The 21071-nt window shown below is 41.1% G+C and overlaps 1 protein-coding gene across 2 annotated transcripts in view; it reads left to right on the forward strand.

Annotated features, from left to right (window-relative positions):
• The first annotated feature begins 12053 nt into the window (after nt 1–12053).
• Nucleotides 12054–21071, forward strand: part of Oxsr1 (oxidative stress responsive kinase 1) — a 98539-nt gene continuing 89521 nt past the window's right edge. Inside the window, exon 1 of one of the 2 annotated variants that reach the window (XM_040290020.2) lies at nt 12054–12465. Coding sequence is in view for 1 of the 2 variants with exons in the window: in XM_005317368.5 (XP_005317425.1) it covers nt 12396–12465 (70 nt within the window). In the remaining variant the exon portion in view is untranslated. The remainder of the gene's footprint in view (nt 12466–21071) is intronic. The other variant, XM_005317368.5, reaches the window with a different exon arrangement.

The following is a 21071-nucleotide window of genomic DNA, read 5'->3' on the forward strand; positions in this document are numbered from 1 at the left end:
GGGTCCCTAAGAAATGATTAAAGCTTAATTTTCCATCATGTTTTTTTTTTAAAAATACATCATTATAAAAGTAATCACTGATAATACACATTTATCAAAGTATTGTTTCCCAATACCACTTCATTTCATAAGCTCATTTTTGGAGGAGCTGCTTATTGTATTGGTCTAAACCAAGGCAGAATAGGAAGGAAAACCAAGCATGGTTTTGTCTTCAAGGAAATTAAGACCCAATGGGAGAATCAAGACACAAAGCAAGAACCTGAGTAACTCAAAATCAGACAGCAGAGCCCCGGCAGCAGTTGTGCTGCTCGAGCCCCCAGCAGCAAGTTTTACAAGTCCCAAGGACAGGCCTCTGTGGGCCAAATGCCTTGATAGGGCCTCTGGAGGCAGATGGCCCTAAGGTGGGCTCTAAAAGATGGTGTAATGGGCAGGGTGAACCAAAAGCAAGAGAAGGAGATGCAAGCAGAAAAGGAATAATTTAAGTAAATGGGAAAAACAAGAAGCACATCTGGAAAGGAGAACAAATTAGTGAGACAAGACCCTTGAGGTTTTTTCAGGGATGACCAGGGTCCCAGGAATTTAGGCTTCAATAGGGATCTGGACTGAGGCTGGCAGCGCAGGGTTGTTGAACCTCAGCACAGAGAGGCTAGCTGGATGGCTGCATGCAAGGAGGATTAAGGAAGTGGAAAAGCATGGTGGCACTTTCTGCTTCAGGCAGTTGTGCAAACAAAAATGAGCAAGGAAGTGACACTGACTAGCTTAAGGGACTCTGTGGTTTCTGAATTTCCTCTTTCCCTGAGCAAACACCACTGGGTCCATCCCAGATGCCCTTGCCCAAGGACACACACATCAATACCACTTGCCATGACCTGCCCCTGAGGGCCTGAGGGAAAGTGGAGTCGGAGGACCCATGAGGGAAGTCTCCTGTGCTCTCTGGTGTAGATAGGCTGCTCTAGCTCTCACCCTAAGTGGAAATGAAGTGTGGTCAGAGTGCCAGCCTCATTGACTTCAAGGATTACCTCTTTTTAGTGGAGCTCTAGTCAACAGACATGGCATCTGAGCCACATATATGATTTTAAATTTTCTAATAGCCACATTAAAAAGGCAAAAGAAAGCAGATAAAATGAATAATTTATTTAATTCATTATATCTAAAGTAACATATCAACATGTAAACCATATGAAAACAATTGATGAGATTTTACATTTATTTTCCTTACCAAGTCTTAATAATCTGGTTTATATTTTATGCTTTCAGTATATTCCAATCTGAAGTAGCCTTATTCTAAGGGTTCAATCCCTACTGTGGCTAGTAGCCACCCTAGGGACAGGACTGAGTGACTAAGGAACTCTGCTACTCAAAGTGTAGTCCCTGGGCCAGTAGCATTGACAACCCTTATTAGAAATGAGGACTGGGTGGAGGGGGTTGTGGCTCAGTGGCAAAGTGCTTGCCTTGCTCATGTGAGGCGCTGGGTTCGATTTTCAGCACCACATAAAAATAAATAAATAAAATAAAAATATTGCATCTGTCTATAACTAAAAAATATTAAAAAAGAAAAGAAAAAAAGAAATGAGGACTCTCAGCTGGGCATGGCAGTGCATGCCTGTAATCTCAGTGGCTCAGAAGGCTGAGTCAGGAGGATCTCAAGTTCAAAACCAGCCTCAGTGATAATGAGGCCCTAAGCAGCTCTGTTAAGGTCTGTAAACAAGTCAGGATGGCACCTGGCAAAATGCCAGAGGGAGTGGTTTGAGAAGTAACAAAAGTGAGCCATTAAGTATGGAGATTCCGTATTGGTTGACTGATGTATCTAGTTTATGCTAATTAAGATAAGCTGTGCAAAATGTATAAATACCTCTGTTGTCCTACAATAAACGGCTCCGTACACAAGTTGTTCGTCATCCCCCAGTTATTTTGCTGCAGCCGGACTGCGTGCGGCACAGCTCAGTGAAACAAACCGTCTAAATAAAATATTTTTAAAAAGGCTGAGGATGTGGCTCAGTGGTTAAGTGCTCCTGGGTTCAATCGCTGATACCAAAAAAAAAAAAAAAAAAGTAAAAGGTACTCTTTGGTTCTACTCCAGACCTAACTGATCAAATTCTGCACTTTAGTAGGGTCCCCCAGTGTTTCATAGGTGCAGAAAGGTTGAGAAGCTCCATCACATCCATGTGGGGAGGGAGCTGTAGGGTGGTGGCGTTTGGTACCAGTCATCAGCATTCCTCTTCCTCCTTGGAGTTTCTCACCATAATTTTCCTCAGCCCCAGCTTCAGACACAGACCTACATCAAGCAGCACCTCTCCTTCTTCTGAGCTCTCTGATGGGTTCAAGCATGTCATGAAACCCAGCCAGAGTCAATAAGATACACTGCAGCCCTTGACAGATCCCAGTGTACTTGAAAAAAAAAAGGTTAAGTTCTGTAGCCACTTTGGAACATGACGGGACAACACTGTGTAGGGAACTGCAAAGAGAAATAAGCCAGATACTACTGATGATGAAGTAGCAGGGCCAAAGAGCAAATGTCCTGGGTCTTAGCTCATAACCTGACAGCCATTTAAAAGGTCTCACCTTAACCTTCAGTTTGTCAGATAAGAAATGTTCTTCATTGATCCATCCGCAAACAGGACTAGGTGCACCATTAGAGCCAGGGTCCTTTCATTTTCCTCATCAGGGCAAGTCTTACACCACCCTTTCGAGCAGCCAATACAATAACACTAGCTTCTTTTGTTGTTGCAGTGGGCCAGACAGATACCTTCTTGTCCCAGCTGTGTTTCTTTTCCCAAGAAGGGGTCTCAATAAAGTTTTTGCCTGACTTGGTTTTATTTCTCTTCTCAATGAGTCAAAGTTCCCAGGGTCTGGCACCAATGACATCATGTGAACCCCTACTTCTAGTTTTACTGCTGGGATTTTCAGGTATGTGAGAGCAAATTCCCTGTTTGTTTAAACTAGATGGGCTCATGTGCTAATATTAATATTGTCTTTCTTCTCCTCCACAACTCCTCCCCTTGCTCTCCAGCAGGCTCTGTGCTCCCCATGGGTTCTGGTTTGCTATTGGGTTTGGGCCTTGGGTGGAACCATGAGGTCAGTGTATTTATCCTCTTGTTTTCTCTACCAAAGATGCAGCTGTTTTCAGGTAGCCTCTCTTTCCTTTTCCCCTACTGGCTCCTGTAGTCCTCTGTTCATTGCTCCCTCAGGGTTCTGTGTGGTCATGGCTCCCCAAGGTCACTATCCCTGGAATATAGTATTCGTCCTTTAGGTTTCCCTCCACCTTGCCCTTGACTTTACAAATAGCTTCTTTATGAAACTGATCTCAGATTATCCATTTTGACTGCACAGTTCATTTCCTGTTGACTCCTGACTGGCACAATGATTGATGCGAGAAGTGGCCTTAAAATAGGATTTTGGAATTGAGTTGCTCATGTGTTGAGGAGGGCAGGGATAGCCTCCTTACTGGCATCCTGGAAATTCATGGTGTTCATATAATTGCAAATAAGCTTATGATTACTGGTGGTACACAGGTAGAGGACAAGGCTTGGGGATAGCTGGTCAATCCAAAAAGCACCTGTTCTGACCTGGGTGTTACCTGGTGCACTGGTCCATCAGACTGCCCCTCAGTCTCTATGAAATGCATTGTATAAACATTTATGAATTACTCTTCAGGTGCACAATTGTGACAAACTAGCCTAAAAAGGAGATCATGATCCATCATCCAGAACTGGGGCTGCTTTCCTGGTACAGAGCAATGGACCCTGACAGAGTGGGGGCTCCCCAGGACCTTAGAGTGGAGTTTAAGCTCTGACCTCCCCATTCAGTAGGGTAGATAATAGGCAAGTTTAAGATTACCCTTCCTACCCAGCTAAACAGAGGCTCATGGGAAACACATTTTAGGAAGCTAAAAAGCCAAAAGGACAGCTGCAAATCAAATGACCTCAGCTTCTACCTTAAGAAACAGGTCAAGAGGCAGGGGGAGCAGAGAGAATTGATTCAAAATAAGCAAAAGAAATGATCAGGTCTGTTCCCTTTGGGGCACAAGTGGAAGGCTGGAGGAGACATAGGCAGGCAGTGGGGTTGCATGTGAGAAGAGGTCACTGTGCCTTTGCACCCACTCAGTGTACACCATCTCCATTGCACAAGAGCGGGTTAAGGTGCCTGTCCAACCTGATGGACCAGTGCACCAGGAAAACTCTTTCTTGGTGTCCTAAGATTTCCAACTCAATGGTCAGATAGGTAGAGGACTCTGATATTTACAGTTACACAACCCTAATTCAATCATTCAAGTTGGGTGCTAAGGGCAAACAAGGCTTCCAATCCACTAGGAATCAAGGAGAAAGTCTTGATATTTAATCAGATTTTGCAATGAGAAATTAAGCAAGCAGTGATACAGCAGCCACTAGTGTGACATCCTGCAGATGGTGGTTGAAACCTGTTTTTCCTGAGTAAGAAGACCTGAATCAAACTATGTAGCACTGTTGTTCAAACTCTGTCTCTATAATGCTCTCACTCTATTCCCACCAGCTGATTAGTAGCAATTATATTTACAGAGCACTCAAAATAAGACAGGAGCTATGCTCAGCATTTCCAGGAATTTCTGAAGGCAAGTTTTTTTTTTAACCTTTCTAAGTTTATTTCCTCACCTATAAAACCTCACAAGGCTATTTTACTGAGTAGAAGTATTTATATTGCACAGTGCCTGACAGTTTAATTGTTGCCATGAGGTTTTATTGGGCTTTTTCTCTGAATTTATATTATGAAACTAGGCATAATATTTTATGCGGTCTGACTTTATTCAGTTCCTGAGTTCAGAGATTGGGGGATATCAAGTTATTAGAAGTTAAATGAATATTTAGTTCCTAGTTTAGCTATTGATGGATATCTGTATTTTGGGATTTTTTTTTTTTGTAAATTATGCTCCCTCCCCCTGGATATTCTAATATTCTTGAGGTTCAAACTGGTATATAATATTTTGTCAATTTTTCTAAAAAAAGGAGAGAAAAACAGCTCTTTATAAATTTCCACACTGCCCTTGTGCTGGCATGGCACAGGTGGGCAAAACCCCACAAATGTCATAAAAATCCTTTACTTCTTATCTTAAAATATCCTCACTCCCCACAGGCCACCCAGAACCTAATTTGAAATACAGACTATTTACACACACAAAAAGACTATGGGTACAGGGCAGCACAGGCTAAGTGTCCAGAAATGGTCTGAAAGAGGAAATCAGCACTCAAGATTGTCCTCAAGGCTGGAACAATTTCAGAAAAAGCACTCCTGTGGGCCGGTGGGGTAGGAGGGAGGGTGGGCCATTGCTGCTTCTGGAAGAGAAAGTAAGACCCAGATAGGTGGGGCTGAAGTGAAGCGGCATTCCTGGAAGGAGGTGTGGCCTGAGTGACAGGCTAAGGCAGGCACCATGAGACCACACTGGAGAGTGCAGGCTGAAGTTCCCTAGGTCTGAAAGAGGGGAAGGGGCTGAAGCATGGATGCCATAAACATTGCTACTACCTGAGATGTGAGAAACCAAACCTTAGAAATTGTGAAACTCACCTAAAAATAGCATATTAATATATATGAATACTTGTGGATTTGAGAAATGAAACATTTGTTTCTAGTAAGTCCTCCCTATACTCTATTGTGGGTGTATAGCCTTCCTTCCCCCACAGATATAATCAACAAACTGAATTTTGTTTTCTTGCTCTTCTCAAGTATACAATCTAAAAAAATCCATTCAGTTGTACCCGCTTTTTATTTTATTTTTTTGTGAATGGAATTGTACCCTATATAGTTTTTTTTGTTATTTATCTTTTGAAGTGGGGGATTGAATGCATTGGTTCTACCAATGAACTTCACCCCCATCCTGCTACTTCATTTCTATCAGCATTGTTTTCGGATTTATCCAATTTATTTTGCATAGGGTTCGTACATTTCTGCTGGTGTATAGTATCCATCGTACGGAATATTTTAAGATTTTATTCCCCTGGTTTCCTTAGTCATTACAAAACATGCCTGATGATGGTATTCTTGTATGTTACTTGGAATACACATGTACAAGAGTTTATTTTAGGTAAATATTTAGGAGTAGGATTGTTGGGATGTAGGGGCAGCATAGGTAATATCACATTGTTTTCCAAAGACCTTACATCAATTAACATTCCAAATTACAGAGGATGGTAGATTCTGTTGTTCTTTATCTTGGCCAACACTTAATATTATGTGGCTTTAATATTTTTTGCCCATCTGGAGGGTTGAAATTTTCTCATTTTAGTTTTAATTTGTACTTTTTTGATTATTAATATAGCGAAGGTTTATGTTTATGAGCTCCCAAGATATTTTTGTGGAATTATCTTTTTTGGAAATGGGATCTCATTATGTTGCCTCCAACTTGTGACCCTCCTGCCTCAGTCCCAAGTAGCTGGATTATAGGCACATGCCACTATGCCTGGCTTTCTTCCATTTTTTGGACAATTGATCTTCATATTGTTTGTCAGCCTATATTTAACTAAGAAAAATATATTATTTATGTGATTACTTTTCAAATTAACAAAAAAGTCATAAAAATTGTTCTTTTAATAGGCAATACTTGGACTTACAACTTCAAAATGTATAAAAGTTTATACTGTCCTTCTACTTTTATCCTCAACAAGCCCTTAACCTGTGTACCACCAAAGTTAGCAGGTGTAGCAAATTGGTTAGCTGCTCACCAGTACCATCAGTTTCTTCTTCCTGAGCACATGGGAAACCACTTCCTAGTTTCCTTGACTTGGGATTTCCTCACAAGCAATGGAAATGGACACACACACACACACACACACACACACACACACACAGAAAAAAGTAATGGACACAGCATCTACTGTTGGCCCATGTTTGTAAGTGTTCTTTGAACTGATGGGCTGGCTAAATGTGGAGGATCTAGTAGAGGATTCCAAAGACACCTTATAAGATTGTGGTGTCCGCAAAAGCTAAACTATTGAACCAATCAATCAACAGATGAATGGATAAAGAAAATCTGGTACATGTGTACAATGGAATATTACTCAGCCTTAGAGAAGAATGAAATTATGGCATCTGCGGGTAAATGGATGGAAGTAGAAAATATCATGCTAAATGAAATAAGCCAATCCCCCCAAAACAAAGGCTAAATGTTTTCTCTAATAAGTGGATGTTGATCCATAGTGAGGGGGTGGGTAGGGAAGAATGAAGGAACTTTGGAATGTGCAGAGGGGAGGACTGGGGTGGTGGAAATGGGAAAGATGATAGAATGAAAGAGACATTATTACCGTGTGTGTGTGTGTGTGTGTGTGTGTGTGTGTGTGTATGAAAACTAAGATTTTTAGATTGATTTTTAGGTTGTTACTTCAGCTAGAGTTAAATTACACTCACAAACTTCTTATGTGTCCTAAGATCTTCCACATAATATATATAATTATCAGTTCTCTATCAATAGACTCACAGGTTGTTTCTAATTTCCCCCTTTATAATAATGCTACAATAAATATCTTAATGAAGTAGATTTTTAGTCATATTACACTTTTGTGTGTGCGTGTATGTCACTGGAGATGAAACCCATGGCCTTACATATGGTAGGCAAGTTCTCTACCATTGAACCATACTTCAGACCTTTTTGTAAAAATAAAAAAACATTAATTTTGAGATGAGGTCTACTAAGTTACTTAGGTTAGCCTTGAACTTGTAATTTTCCTGTCTCAGGCTCCCAAGTAGCTGGGATTACAGACATGTACCACTACCAATACTGGCACAGACACATGAAACCTTTAAGAGAGATTGTTTGAAACATTGATGGCACTTAGGAACCAGATCTACCTCAGTCAGGTATTTCCTGCCTTCTGCTCAATTCAGCTGAAGCTCATCAAGCTGGCATGTTGTCAGCTTGGGAGACTCTGAAGCTCCTCTCTTGCTCCAAGTCTAGCAATGATAAGATTCCTTGTATTGACTGATTCCCCACTATCCACCTAAAATAATCTATATACCTACTTATAGGACCTGAGTGCCTTGGACATTCATTTCTGAATTTATCAAGATGTCAGTTTCTTGTAGGGTTCAGATTCTAAGTTTGGATATGTCTTTATACTCTTTAATCAACACTATGACAATGTGTGCCTTTACATGGCACTGTTCCAGACACTAAGCAGAGTACACTATGCAAGGTTATTGTCCCTTCTCATAACAAGGGATGACATCACACTACAGTTGGCATATGATAAAGGGATTGATGGTAGGGAACAGATTTTAAGAGTCTACTGTTAGTGCAGATACTGATAGGGAACTGAGAAAGTCAGTTCATCCCAGCAACATAAAATTGTGCTTTTCTTAGTTTCTCACATTTCTATATTAATGTTCAGACTTCAGTTTCTTTCATAAAGGGTCTGTAAATCCAGGCATATAGTAAAACATGTCTGTAATGTAAACATGTCTGTAATTTAGGAGGCTGAGGCAGGACGACTCCAAGTTCAAGGCCAGCCTGGGCAGCTTAGTGACTGTTTCAAAAAAAGAAAAAAGAAAAACAGGGATGGGGATAAGGTATAGTGATTTATGTGTGAGGTCCTGGGTTTAATCTCCAGTCACACACACACACACACACACAAAACACCTATAAAACTTGAATTATTATAGCTCTATAATTACTAGTGATTACTAAGGATGTCCCTAGTCTTTCCTTCTCTATCCTGAAGGTGTAAAAGCAAAATACAAGGCTGATAAGTTGCTTAGGGATGACAGTAAGAAGGCAAAGCATGAATACACTTTCACTCTTGGTTTCTCAATCCAGAGTGATTTTCATGTTTTAGGTTTACACAAAATGGTAGATGCTGGCTACACCCTGCTCATAGTCTTTGGGCCTGCAGCAAAGGTTGCTTTCAGTGTCCTAATACATGAGAAAGAGCACCTATGATTGTCTGTAGCTTTTTCTGGTCTTAGAAATGTGTTCTTCAAAATACTGAGCTTCTTTTTTGGTGGTACTGGGGATTAACCCAGGGCCTACTTGCATGCTAGGCAAGCACTACCATTGAGCTATATCTCCAGGCCAAGTGTTAACTTATTAAAGAAGAAAAGGAGTTTGTGGTTTAACAACTCAAGTGGAACCATTCTAAGATGTTTTAGTTCTCAGGTGTCTCCTGACATGACTGAGCCATACAGTAACCCCTTGTTAATGTACCCTTTAACAGCTGTCCTTCCCTTCCTGTCTCACTGCCCCATTCCTACAGAGCACCTCCTGGGGTTACCTCCTGGACAAACTATTTGCACCTAAATCCTGGTCAGTCTCAGAGCCTGATTTTAGGGGAAACTGAATCTAAGTCAGGAACTCTTTTGACAATGAGGGGAAAAATAAGATCCTTCTCACCAGGAAAATTTGTCATACATTCAAGAATCCTGGGTAAGATCTGAGGAAATTGTGATATAAGGGACAGGGTTCCAGAATTACCCTACTTTCCCTTTCTCTCTTTCCTAAAATAATTACTGAGGGAGCCATATGCAAAAACCAGCAACACAATTTTTTTTTTTTGGGCGGGGGTGGGGAGTAATCAGGGAATGAACTCAGGGGCACTCAACCACTGAATCACATCCCCACCCCTATTTTGTATTTTATTTAGAGTCAGGGTCTTAGTTGCTTGGCGCCTCACTGTTGCTGAGGCTGGCTTTCAACTTGTGATCCTCCTGTCTCAGTCTCCTGAGCTGCTGGGATTACAGCACACCTGGCCCAGCAACACAACTGGAATACCAAGTATTATTAATAGCTTCAAATGTGGCTAAATCCCCCTGAATCCTGTTTTTTAAAAACGCTCTTAACTGAGTGCAGTGGCACATGCCTATAACCCCAGAGGCTCAGGAGGCTGAGGCAGGAGGACTGAAAATTCAAAGTCAGGCTTAGCAATTTATGGAGGCCCCAAGCAACTTAGTGATAACTTAGCAAGAGACCCTGTCTCACAATGAAAAGGACTGGGGACGTGGCTCAGTGGCTCTGGGTTCAACCTCTGGTCCAAAACCACCACCACCACCCACTCTTTGCCTGGCTGGTTTCCTAATCATTCTCTATCACAGTATAACTACCTTTTCCTGCATGATAATTTGTAACTTAAAATTACTTATCTGTTTGTTGTTTACTCTTCTCTAAGAAAACCATATTCTCTACAAAAAAAGAGGAACTAAGGCTGCCTTGGTCACCACTGTATTCCGTTTATGACAGCATTCTCACATGGGAAGATACTCCACAGGCTGAGAAAGGGGTTGAGGTTTGGACTTCTGGCCTAGAACAGTCACCAGGTCTTTGTTTATTAAAAATCATAGTAACCTCTATCAAGCCACAGAGAAAATAAAATGACCAGATCTGCAGAGGAGGTTCTAGTTTGAATAATGCATCAACCCATGTGTGTTCAGGAGGTAGACGTCATATAGTGACTACCCAACAATGTGGGCCAAATAACATCTTTAATTTTCACCACTGGATTAGTAAGTAGTTCCTTTTCTCTGGGGAAGGGGAAGAGAGGAAGGAAGGTTTTTCAAATCTTTCCCTGAAGTCTTTACTATTATTCATACGATATCATGGATGTGAAAAAAAAAATCTGGTCTGTTCATGGTCCACACAGCCTAACAATCCCAAGTTAATTTTTGGTTTGTGGGTCTTTCTATTGGCACAAACCTTGAGATTTCTAACTTTTACCATCAGATGTAGCTCCTCTTCTCCCCGCAAAAAAGAAAAAAGGTAGCACCGGCAGTAACAAAGGTGTCAGTATTAATGGCTGAAACCGATTTCTATAGTAAGGGCTGTGCCATGCCTTCTGGAAGTCTGGCACCTTTGCTGTGATTGCAATGGTCTCTCAATTTCCATCTGTTGAAATCACGTTAGCTTTGCACGATCTGGCTCAAACTCTATTGCGTCCATGAAACGTTCTCCAATCCCATCAACCAGGAGGAGACTTGCTACCCTTCACGGGTCAGTGGACTTCCTACAGGAGGGCTCAGCACCGGGTTTCCAATGCGCGGCTCGGTGAAGGTCTCTTCCTTTGGTGGTTGTGTTTGGACTGAGGTGTTCAGTTAAGAAGTTTCGCACCAAGTCCTATCAGCCGAGGCTTGTTTTCTTTTTGGCCATGCTACCAAAGCGTTGTTCAGTGGCCCCATCTAGTAAACCTGAGAAAAGTGAGGTTCAGTAAGGGTGCACAAAATTCAAGGCCTTTGAAATGACCCAAGCTGCGTGAGGCGGCTCTCACTTTAACAGCCCCAGCCGCGTCACGGGGGAAAAAATACATGATCTCGAGGACTGCAAGGAAGGTGCTCGTTTGAGCTCCAGTCCTAAAGCTGAGAACCCACAGAACTCGTTTCTCTTCAAGAAGACGCTGGAGGGCGCGCCGCGTCGGACGCTGCAGAGAACTTCCGCCTTGAAAAAAAAAATGTCGTCACGGGGCAAACTTCCGGTTCCACTCTGGCTGGCAGCTCGAGGCCTTTAATCCTAGTTGGCAGTTATCCACACTCAAAAGCGACCCCACCCAGCCGCTCCCTCGGGTTTCTCCACACCCTCAGGAGCAATTTGCACGTCTCCAGGGTGTGACGGTTACGTCGTGACGTCACTGCAGATAAAGGGGTTAGGAGAGCAAAGTACAGAACATCTTGAAGGACTGGAATCCTACCGCCGAGACACTAGCTGAGAGCCTGGTGGCGGGACTAAAGTTGTGACTGGCATCCACACACACCCGTTGCTCTTTTCATTCCTTCTCAAACCAACCAATGAATGCGACGACGGAGACCGCAACGTGCCCGGGCCTCTAGAAGTGGCTCCTCCCTCCTTACTTGGCTTCTCTGGTCGCCATGCTTAGTGTGGCTACCCACTACCTCTGTAGTATTTTTGTCTCTTCTTTGGATTTTTGATGCCCTTGAAGAACTCCTTCCTTCACATTTCTTTCCTTTCACCCTCAACTTACAACTTCTTGGAGTTTTTACTTGCTTGCTAAGTAACCAGCCACACTTGAGATGGCCGCTGGAGGCGGGGCCAAGGCGGGGCGTGACCGGCGCGGTGACGTCAGCGCGCTGCGTGTCGGCAGGTGGAGGGAGAAGGGAAAGTTTGGCCCGTGCGTGGGGTTCGGGTGGAGGGCGGGACAGAGGGGTTGGGCCCAGGAGAACCTTCTGTTGCGGCTGCTGCGGAGGCCGAGGCTGGGACGTGGACCCGGACGAAGAGTGCTGGACGCGGAGGACCAGGAGGCGAGATACGTTGCAGCTGTGAACCCTTGTCGCTTTGCCGTGCAGTGACCTCGCACCCAGGCGCTGTCCGACCGGCGGCTGTTCTCTAGGCAGTTGGTGGGGGCGCGGCGGCGGCGGTTGGGGGTGGGGAGCCGCGCGGCGAGGAGACGAGAGAGGTCAGCGAGTTTGAGGGAGGACCGAGAGCCGCTGCCGCCGTCATGACTGAGGACTCGAGCGCCCTGCCCTGGTCCATCAACAGGGACGATTATGAGCTGCAGGAGGTGATCGGTGAGAGCAGGCGCCGCTGAGGGGGGAGGCGTCACGCTGGGTGGCGGGTGACACGCGGGAACGTGGGGAGCTGCGGGAACTCGAGGATTGCAGCATTCACGGGAATTGGAGGGGCGCTCGTGGGGCCAGAGGTTTGTTAGGCGCGTGTATGAAGCACGGGGTTGGTGGAGCGCGTGTGAGGCGGGGTGGGGTGGGGCTTGAGGGGCTCGTGGAAGATTTGTGTACATTTGACAGATGCTTGCACGCGAGCGACAGATTGTCTTGAAGAGCAAGAGAAGGGCTGGTGTGGGAGAGGCCTTTTGGGGGTCGTGTGAGAAGTGGGATATTGGAGTTGCGGGCTGAGCCCCCTATTTCTGGGATTGTAAGGTAGATTCATTCCTGCATCCGTTCGAGAACTCCGCCAGGAAGTGCCAGACGTTGCTGGGGAAGCTGCAGGTACTGCACTGAGGAATATAGACCCAACTTCTGTTTCCTTCCAACGGACTTGCTGGTCAGGGAGGTAGATATTAAGTAAGTAGTCAAAAAAAAAAAAAAGAACTAAAAAGAACAGATTTTGGCAGGTGATGGGAAGGAAATAAGATGTTCTAATAGAGAATAACCTGGAGACCAAGTTAGGGTGATTTCAGGGAAAATTCTTTTTCCGAAGCAGTGATATTTAAATTGAGCTCTGAAGGATGAGAAATGAGTCTTAAAGAGCCTAGGGAAGACTTGTTTTTTCTCCTTAACTGAAGGATGAAGAAATGCAAAGGCCCTGGAGAGGGAAAGAACTTGATATGTTTTAGGACCCGAAGGAAGGCTGGCATAGATAGAGATAAGGGGGAGCCAGATCTTAGGGACCTGTTCAGCCATGTAAGGATTTTGAAATTTTATTTTTAAGTGTCATTGGAGGTCTTCAACCAGGGATATGACACGATCTGATAGATCTGACTGCTGTGCTGGAGTGAATTTGAAGGGGGTCCAGGAATACTAGTTGGCAGAGACCAAAACTTTCACAAAGGTGGATTGTAATTTTCAGAGAGGCTTAGTGATAAGGGGGAGGTTGGGGACTGTGGATGAGGGTACTACTGTTTGTTGGACAACAATAACTCAAGTGACCTTAGAAATCAAAAGGGGGTGGGTTTAGCTAAACAGAGGCTCAATCCAGCTGACATGAGCAGACCCCTGTGTCTTGGAGGAAGAATTGTCTACTTTGCCAGCATGCTGTGCTAAAATTAGTTTTATAACAAAGACTAACTGAAGACTCTTGAGCTGTCTTGCCTGGCTGTCAATGTTATCAGCATTGTGTCTGTGTTTTAAAGAAATGTCAACTTTTTTCTTTTTTTCCCCCCCATTTTTCTTGCCTCTTGGTTGTTTTGTTTGTTTGTTTTGGTACTGGGGATTGAACCCAGGGGCACTTAAACACTGAGCCACACCGCTAGCCCTTTTTATTTTTTATTTTGAGACAGACAGGGCCTTACTAAGTTGCCGAGGCTGGCTTTGAACTTGCAATCCTTCTGCCTCAGCCTCCTGAGCTGCTGGGATTACATGCATGTGCCACTATGCCTGGCTTTGCCTCTGGTTTTAAAACAGCTTAAGCTAAGTTTTATCTAAAAGATACCATATCTTTTACTTTAAATCACTTCTTGGGTCTATGTCCTTGCTACATGTTGGGTCTTTGACTTGTATTGATTGAGCTAGTTAGATCTTTTTGGGGAGGGGTGCTGGGGATTGAACCTTGGGAGTCTTTAACATTAAGTTACATCCTTAGCCTTTAAATTTTTTTTTTTTTTTTAAATTTTGAGACAGGGTCTCCACTAAGTTGCCAGGCTGTTCCCAGATTTGCTATCCTCTTGCTCAGCCTTCTGAGTAGCTGGGATTACAGGCCTGTGCCACCCACCCAGCGAGATCTCTGTTTTTGATTGATTACTTCTGGGTCCCTTAATTAGGGTTTCATATTGAAGTAAGGGATTAAATGGGAGATTCCAAAATGATAACAGAAAAATAAAGAAAGGGCTCTCTACAGTTATTTTAGAAGAGGAGTTTTGCTTTATTTTCTGGTAGGGATACTTCTTTCTAAGGTGGAAAGGGTGGCTGTAGTCATTCTTAGTATGTTTGTTGTTGAGATGACATGGAATTTCAGATTTGCAAAGGCTCTAGAGAGTTAGTGATATTATTAATTTGGTGTCCTCAGAACTGTAAATTGTCTGTAAATGGGCAATAGAGAGTGACATTGAGTCCTCCAGGATAGGGTTACTTCTTATCCCATTAACCACAGAGTAGTCCAAGGCTCATCAAAGGTTAAGAACTCTACTGTGATTTGATTAGGTTATTTTTTAAAAACAACTTTACAGAGTTATTTTATTTTTTAAAACAACTTTTACATTTAATACTATAAAATATTCTTATTTTATTTATAAAATGTAACAGTGTTTTAGTAAGTTTGCTGTACAATTGTTGCCATCACCCCATTTTATGTTATTTCTATCAGCCCAATGAGATTCCCTTGTGCCTTTTCATAATTAATCTCTCTTCCCTTCCCCAGTCTCAGGTAACCACAAATCTATTTTTTTCATCTATAGATTGTGTTTTTTGAACTTTTCACATAAATGGAATCCATATAACATGATTTTTTAAAAGTCTACCTGATTAAAGGTGAATTTACAGTGTTGGTCAGTCATCACCAAAGGCCAGTTTTAAAATATTTCCGTCATGCCAAAAAGATGTCTCATGTCCATTTGTAGTACTCCCTATACCCACCCTTAGCCCCAGGCAACCACAAATCTACTTTCTGTCTTTATAGATTTGCTCTGGATGTTTCATATAAATGCAATCATATAATATGTAGTCTTTTGTATTTGTATTTTTTTGCATAATGTTTTTTGAGGTTCATCATAGTGGTGTAGCATGTTGCAGTACATGGTTCCTTTTTATTGGACATCGGTTCATGGACATTGGATTGTTTCTGCTTTTGGCTATTTGGAATAAGGCTGCTATTAGAATTCACATTAAATCTTAATGTGAACGTGTTTCATTTTCCTTGAGTATATCCCAGGAGTGGAATGGCTTGGTCATATGATAAATTTGGTAATTTTTTAAAGATACTGCCAATCTGTTTTCAAAGTAGTTATACCATTTCACATTCTTCTCACTAATGTATGAGAATTCCCATTTGTCAACATTCTGGTCAGCTTTGTTGTCTGTATGCTATCTTGTATACATTTATGTGGTACTGGGGATTCAACCTGGGACTTCACATGTATTCTACCACCACTGAGCTATATCCCCAGCCCTGTCTTTTTTTTTTTTTTTTAATATTTTTTTAGTTGTCAATGGGCCTTTATTTTCTTCACTGATACATGGTGCTAAGAATCAAACCCAGTGCCTTACACCTGCTAGGCACGCTCTGCCCCTGAGCTACAACCCCAGCCCTGTCCTGTCTTTTGGATTATGGCCATCCTGGTGGGTATGAAGTGGTATTTTACTGTAGTTTTGATTTTTATTTCTCTAATGACTGATAACAGTATCTTTTGCCTATCTGGATTATCCATTGCTATGTTTTGTTTTCTTACTGATTTATAGGAGAGGGAAAGAGAGTGGTATATGTGTATTCATTCTTCATATAAGTCTTTCATCTGGTGTATGATTTCAGTACAAGTATTTTTATTTGTCTTCCTTTGTGTGTGTGTGTGTGTGTGTGTGTGTGGTGCTGGGAATTGAACCCAGGGTCTCCCACATACTAGGCAAGTGCTGTCCCACTCAGCCTTGTCTTCATTTTCTTAATGGTGTCTGTCTTTTTTTTTTTTAATATATACATTTTTTTTAGTTGTCAATGGATCTTTTTTTTTTTTTTTTTAAAGAGAGAGTGAGAGAGGAGAGAGAGAGAGAGACAGAGAGAGAATTTTTAATATTTATTTTTTTTTAGTTCTCGGCGGACACAACATCTTTGTTGGTATGTGGTGCTGAGGATCGAACCCGGGTCGCACGCATGCCAGGCGAGCGCGCTACCACTTGAGCCACATCCCCAGCCCAACTCAATGGATCTTTTATTTATTTATTTATTTATTTATATGTGGTGCTGAGAATTGAACCCAGGGCCTCACACGTGCCAGACAAGCATTTTACTACTGAACACTACTGCAGCCCCCTTGGTGGTGTTCTTTTAAAATACAGAAGTTTTGATGAAGTTTGATTTGTCACTTTTTTATTTTATTTATTTTATTTTTGGACAGTATTGGGGATTGAACCTAGGGATTTGTACCCTCTAAGCAAAGGCTCTACCACTGAGCTACAATCCCTAGTCCATAAACACAGTATTTCATAATTAACTATAATCTTCAAGTGAATCTTTTTAAAAAAATATTTATTTGTTTTTTAGTTGTAGTTGGACACGATACCTTGATTTCACTTATTTATTTTTATGTGATGCTGAAGATGGAACCCAGGTTCTCACATGTTCGAGGCAAGCACTCTACTGCTGAGCCACAACCCCAGCCCTTCAAGTGAATCTTCGCAATTCCTTTATATTTCATCATTTTTTTTTTCAGGAGACAAATGATTGGAATCTAGAAAAAAAAGATTTGAGAAATCATTTAAATTTAATTTTCAAAGGATTATGTTCCAGGGAAATTAGTGTAATTATTGTAATTATTTCAAAACCTGTATATTTATTTGGCCTGTAATATTTTTCACATGTGCTACTTAGCACTGTGATATTTAATTATTCTCTCATTCTGTTTTTTTTTCACCTGTAGGATTTTACCAATATTTTTAGTTGCTTATCCAACATAAATTTCCTCTTCTTTAATAAGAGAACCCCAATCTATTTTGTTTTAAGTAAAAACTTATTACTCAGCTAGAAAGCTTCATTTACCAACTTTCCTTGTCCCCTCTCCCCCCAAAATATGGAAAAATCCTACAGGCGAAAAAAAAAAATCTCTCCCTAGGAACATATTATAAGTGTACCAATTGGGAATTCAAAGGACTTTCTTGTAAGAATTGTATCATCCTAAGCATGTTTTTGTAAGATTTTAAAAGTTATCTATGTATAATTATTTGTAAAAAAAAAAAAAAAAAGGTATGTGCTCTTCTTATAATTAATTATCTTTTTACTATTTTTGAGCTCATTTCTAGCCTGTAGTTTTGTATTGGGATTTTTGAGCCTTTTATACTGTATTTGACATGTATTGAAGTAGTTGTGAAAGTGTGGGCTTTTATTATAAAGGTGTGGACTGACTTGAATTCAAATCTTGGCTCTTACTAGCTTTATGATCTTGGGGGCAAATTATATAACCGGTTTTACTGTTAGCTTTTGTCTAAAATGGTGATAATAGTACCCGTGTCATTGGGGCTGTTACATGGATTGATTGTATTAAATGGTCCAAAAAGTGGTTGTTATTATATCCAACTTTTTTCCTTCTTTCTTTTTTGTATTTACAATTTTCAAATTTTGGTATTGACAAAATATAAAATACTATGTGATTTGTAATCTTGTAACACTGTAACACTTAAATATTTTGAATCTAGTGTATTGGAACATTCCTTCATCTTCCATTTTTTTTCCTTCTTTCTCAGTTCCAGGTCTTATTCAAATTAGATGGATTTAGGGATTCATGCTAGACAAAGTAGTATACCTTGTGTAAGACCTGCCACCATGGTATTGCCAACAGTGCAGTATGATGGCAAAGATGAAAACCAGTCTGCACCATGTGGCTTTTATTGTCATGTCTTGAAAAGTCTCAATAAATATTTAGTATATACCTAAGACTAGGTTTAGAAAATTGAAAATTTCAGACTAGGTTTAAGATTTTTTCTTCTTCTTTAAGATGGGCATGATTCACTTGGCTTTGGTAAAGGCAACCCACAAGCTTTATTCTCTACTCCCCCCACTTTTTTTTGTTTTATTAGTTTTTAATTAGCTACACATATTGATATTTAAGTAGTAGTTTCCAAATACAGATTTCAGAACTTCACCTCAAATCCCTTCATAAATGTGAGGATCTTCGTGCTCTTATCAATAGAGTGATGCGTAATGGTATATTTTCCCCTTGATTGGGAGACTCTGCTGAGGTAACATTTTCAGTGAGGGCAACAACAGTTTCATAGGGTTCTATAAAATAGGGATTATGTTTGTCTGCATGTAATGCAAATGAGGCATAGCAATGGCTTAATAGATACTTTTCCCCTTATGTGACAAGAGAACTGGAGGTGGCAGCCAGTCCAGACTGTCAGGTACCAATGATCCTGGTTTTTCATATCATTGCTTTTAGCTCTCATTCTCATGGCTGCAAGATAGTTGTTACCTCTCTAGCTTCCTGCTTGCATGTGGGCCAGAAGAAGAATGTGGCAAAAGGACAAAGACACATGACAGCTAAATTGGCTCCTGTTCAAAGGGCTTTGTTTCTTGGGTACCTTACTCAGTGATTTCCACTTCTATTTATTGGTTTGAACTGTGTAATTTTTATTTTTTTTTGGCAAGGGAAGTTGTTAAATGAAGCTTTTTAGCTGAGTAATATGTTTTTACTTCAAACAAAATAGGTTGGGGTTCTCTTATTAAAGAAGAGGAAATTGTATGTTGGATAAGCAACTAAAAATGTTGGCCTTGGGTTTTGTTTTTTAAGTTAAAATAGTTAAAAAAGACATTGCAAGTAAATAATTAACATAGTAATCATATGTAAGTTACCTTTAATCTAAAGAGGTAACTGGGTGTGGTGGTGCACACCTGTATTCCCAGCAACTCTGGAGGAAAAGGCAGGAGGATTGCAAGTTCGAGGCCAGTCTCAGCAACATAGTGAGCCCTGTGTCAAAAAAATCAAATAAGATAAAAAGAACTGGGGGGGGGGCTGGGGTTGTGGCTCAGTGGTAGAATGCTTGCCTAGCATGCGTGAGGCACTGGGTTCCATCTCCAGCTCCACATAAAAAAGAAAATAAAGGTACTGTGTTCATCTACAACAACAACAAAAATATTTTAAAAAATTTTTAAAAAATCAAAAAGAATTGGGTATGTAGCTCAGTGATATAAGTACTCCAGGCTGAATCCCCAGTACCAATGGGGGGTGTGTGTGGAAACTAAAGAGGTAATTGCCTACCAATTAAAAATTTAATATTGAAACATGTAGTTTCGATTTGGAGGCCCTGTATTGCTTCTTATTAACTCTATGACTTAAGTCTTACCGTTGCTTACGTTGTTTGTAAAATCAGTAATACCTAACTCATGGGATTATTTTAATAGCTAGATGAAAAAAAGGGATACAAGTTAAGAAAGTGCTCAGTATAGTTCTTGGTATACAGAATAAGTATACAATAAATGTTATCATTCATTCAGCAGTTTGGACATGCTGAAGATGACTGGGTTATTTTGTGTTTGTTCTGACCCAAGCAAGTAGGTTTTTTTCCTCCTTGGAAATATATTCTATACTTGATTGATAAATTCATTAAACAAATATTTCTTGAACTGCTTTTATAAGCCAGGCACTGTTCTGAATACTGGAGATAAAATAAAGCAAATAGATAAAATTCCCACTTTCATGGGGTTTGTAATCTAGTGGTGGTAGTGAAGGAGAAAAATAGAACAGTGCTAGGGACTGGGGACTACTAGGGATGGAGGTGGGGTATGGTTTTAAATAGGTCAGGGGAAGCCATACTGAGAAGGTGACATTTGAATTAAGACCTGAAGTAGATGAGAAGTGCTTATCTATAGGAACCTTATTCCAATTAGAGGGAACAATGAACACAAAGGCTCTGAAGTAGAAGCATGCTGATGTGAATAAGGAATTGGAAGGAGGTGAGGGAGGCCAGAGCTGGGGGAGACAGGGTGAAGTGACAGGTGAAGAGGTCAGAAAGGTAAGTGGTACAGATGCATGGTCCTTATCAGATAAGTCATTGTCAGAATTTGGTTTTTGCTTTGAGTAAGATTGAAAATCATTGCAGGATATTGAGCAGAGGTAAAATAGTTGTGAAAATAGTTTTTGTAAGGATGATAGGAGAGGTTATCAAAGGGAGGGGGAAGTGTAGTAGTGGAGGTGGTATTGGTTAGACTCTGGATATGATATATTTTGAAGTTAAAAGAGAATTTGCTGTTGGATTAGATGTGAGAGAAAGGGGAGATAAAATGACTCCAAGCTTTTTGGCTGGAGTGTCAGGAAGATTGGCATTACTGTCCCTTGAGCTGGGAGATCACCAGAATGAGGAGGAGGGTGAGGGATGATTCACTGCAGGACCATCATGCTGTTTGAATAATTACTCAACACATATGGCAATGTATCTTTATTTTCATCTTGTATGAAGAGAATAGCCTGATTTTTATGATGGTGCCTTTTTTTTTTGTTTTGTTTTGGTGTGTGTGTGTGTGTGTGTGTGTGTGTGTGTGTGTGTGTGTGTGCGCGCGTGCGCACACGCGCCAATTCTAGGAGCCTTAATTTTCAGTGTGACTCTGACAAGATTCTTATTTAGAAAAGGGCTTACTCCACAGTTCAGGTGACAATACCTTGTTTGCCTTTTAGAATGAACAGTCTGGGTTGGCTCATTCCTTTAATAAATGCAAAACCTTACTAATGATTACTTTAAATAGTCTTTGGAATTTACCTGTTAGAGCTGTGACCAAAATTTTGGGGAAAATATCTTTAATTGAT

This window comes from Ictidomys tridecemlineatus, chromosome 2 (genome assembly GCF_052094955.1).
Source record: "Ictidomys tridecemlineatus isolate mIctTri1 chromosome 2, mIctTri1.hap1, whole genome shotgun sequence".
NCBI classification, from domain to species: Eukaryota; Metazoa; Chordata; class Mammalia; order Rodentia; family Sciuridae; genus Ictidomys; species Ictidomys tridecemlineatus.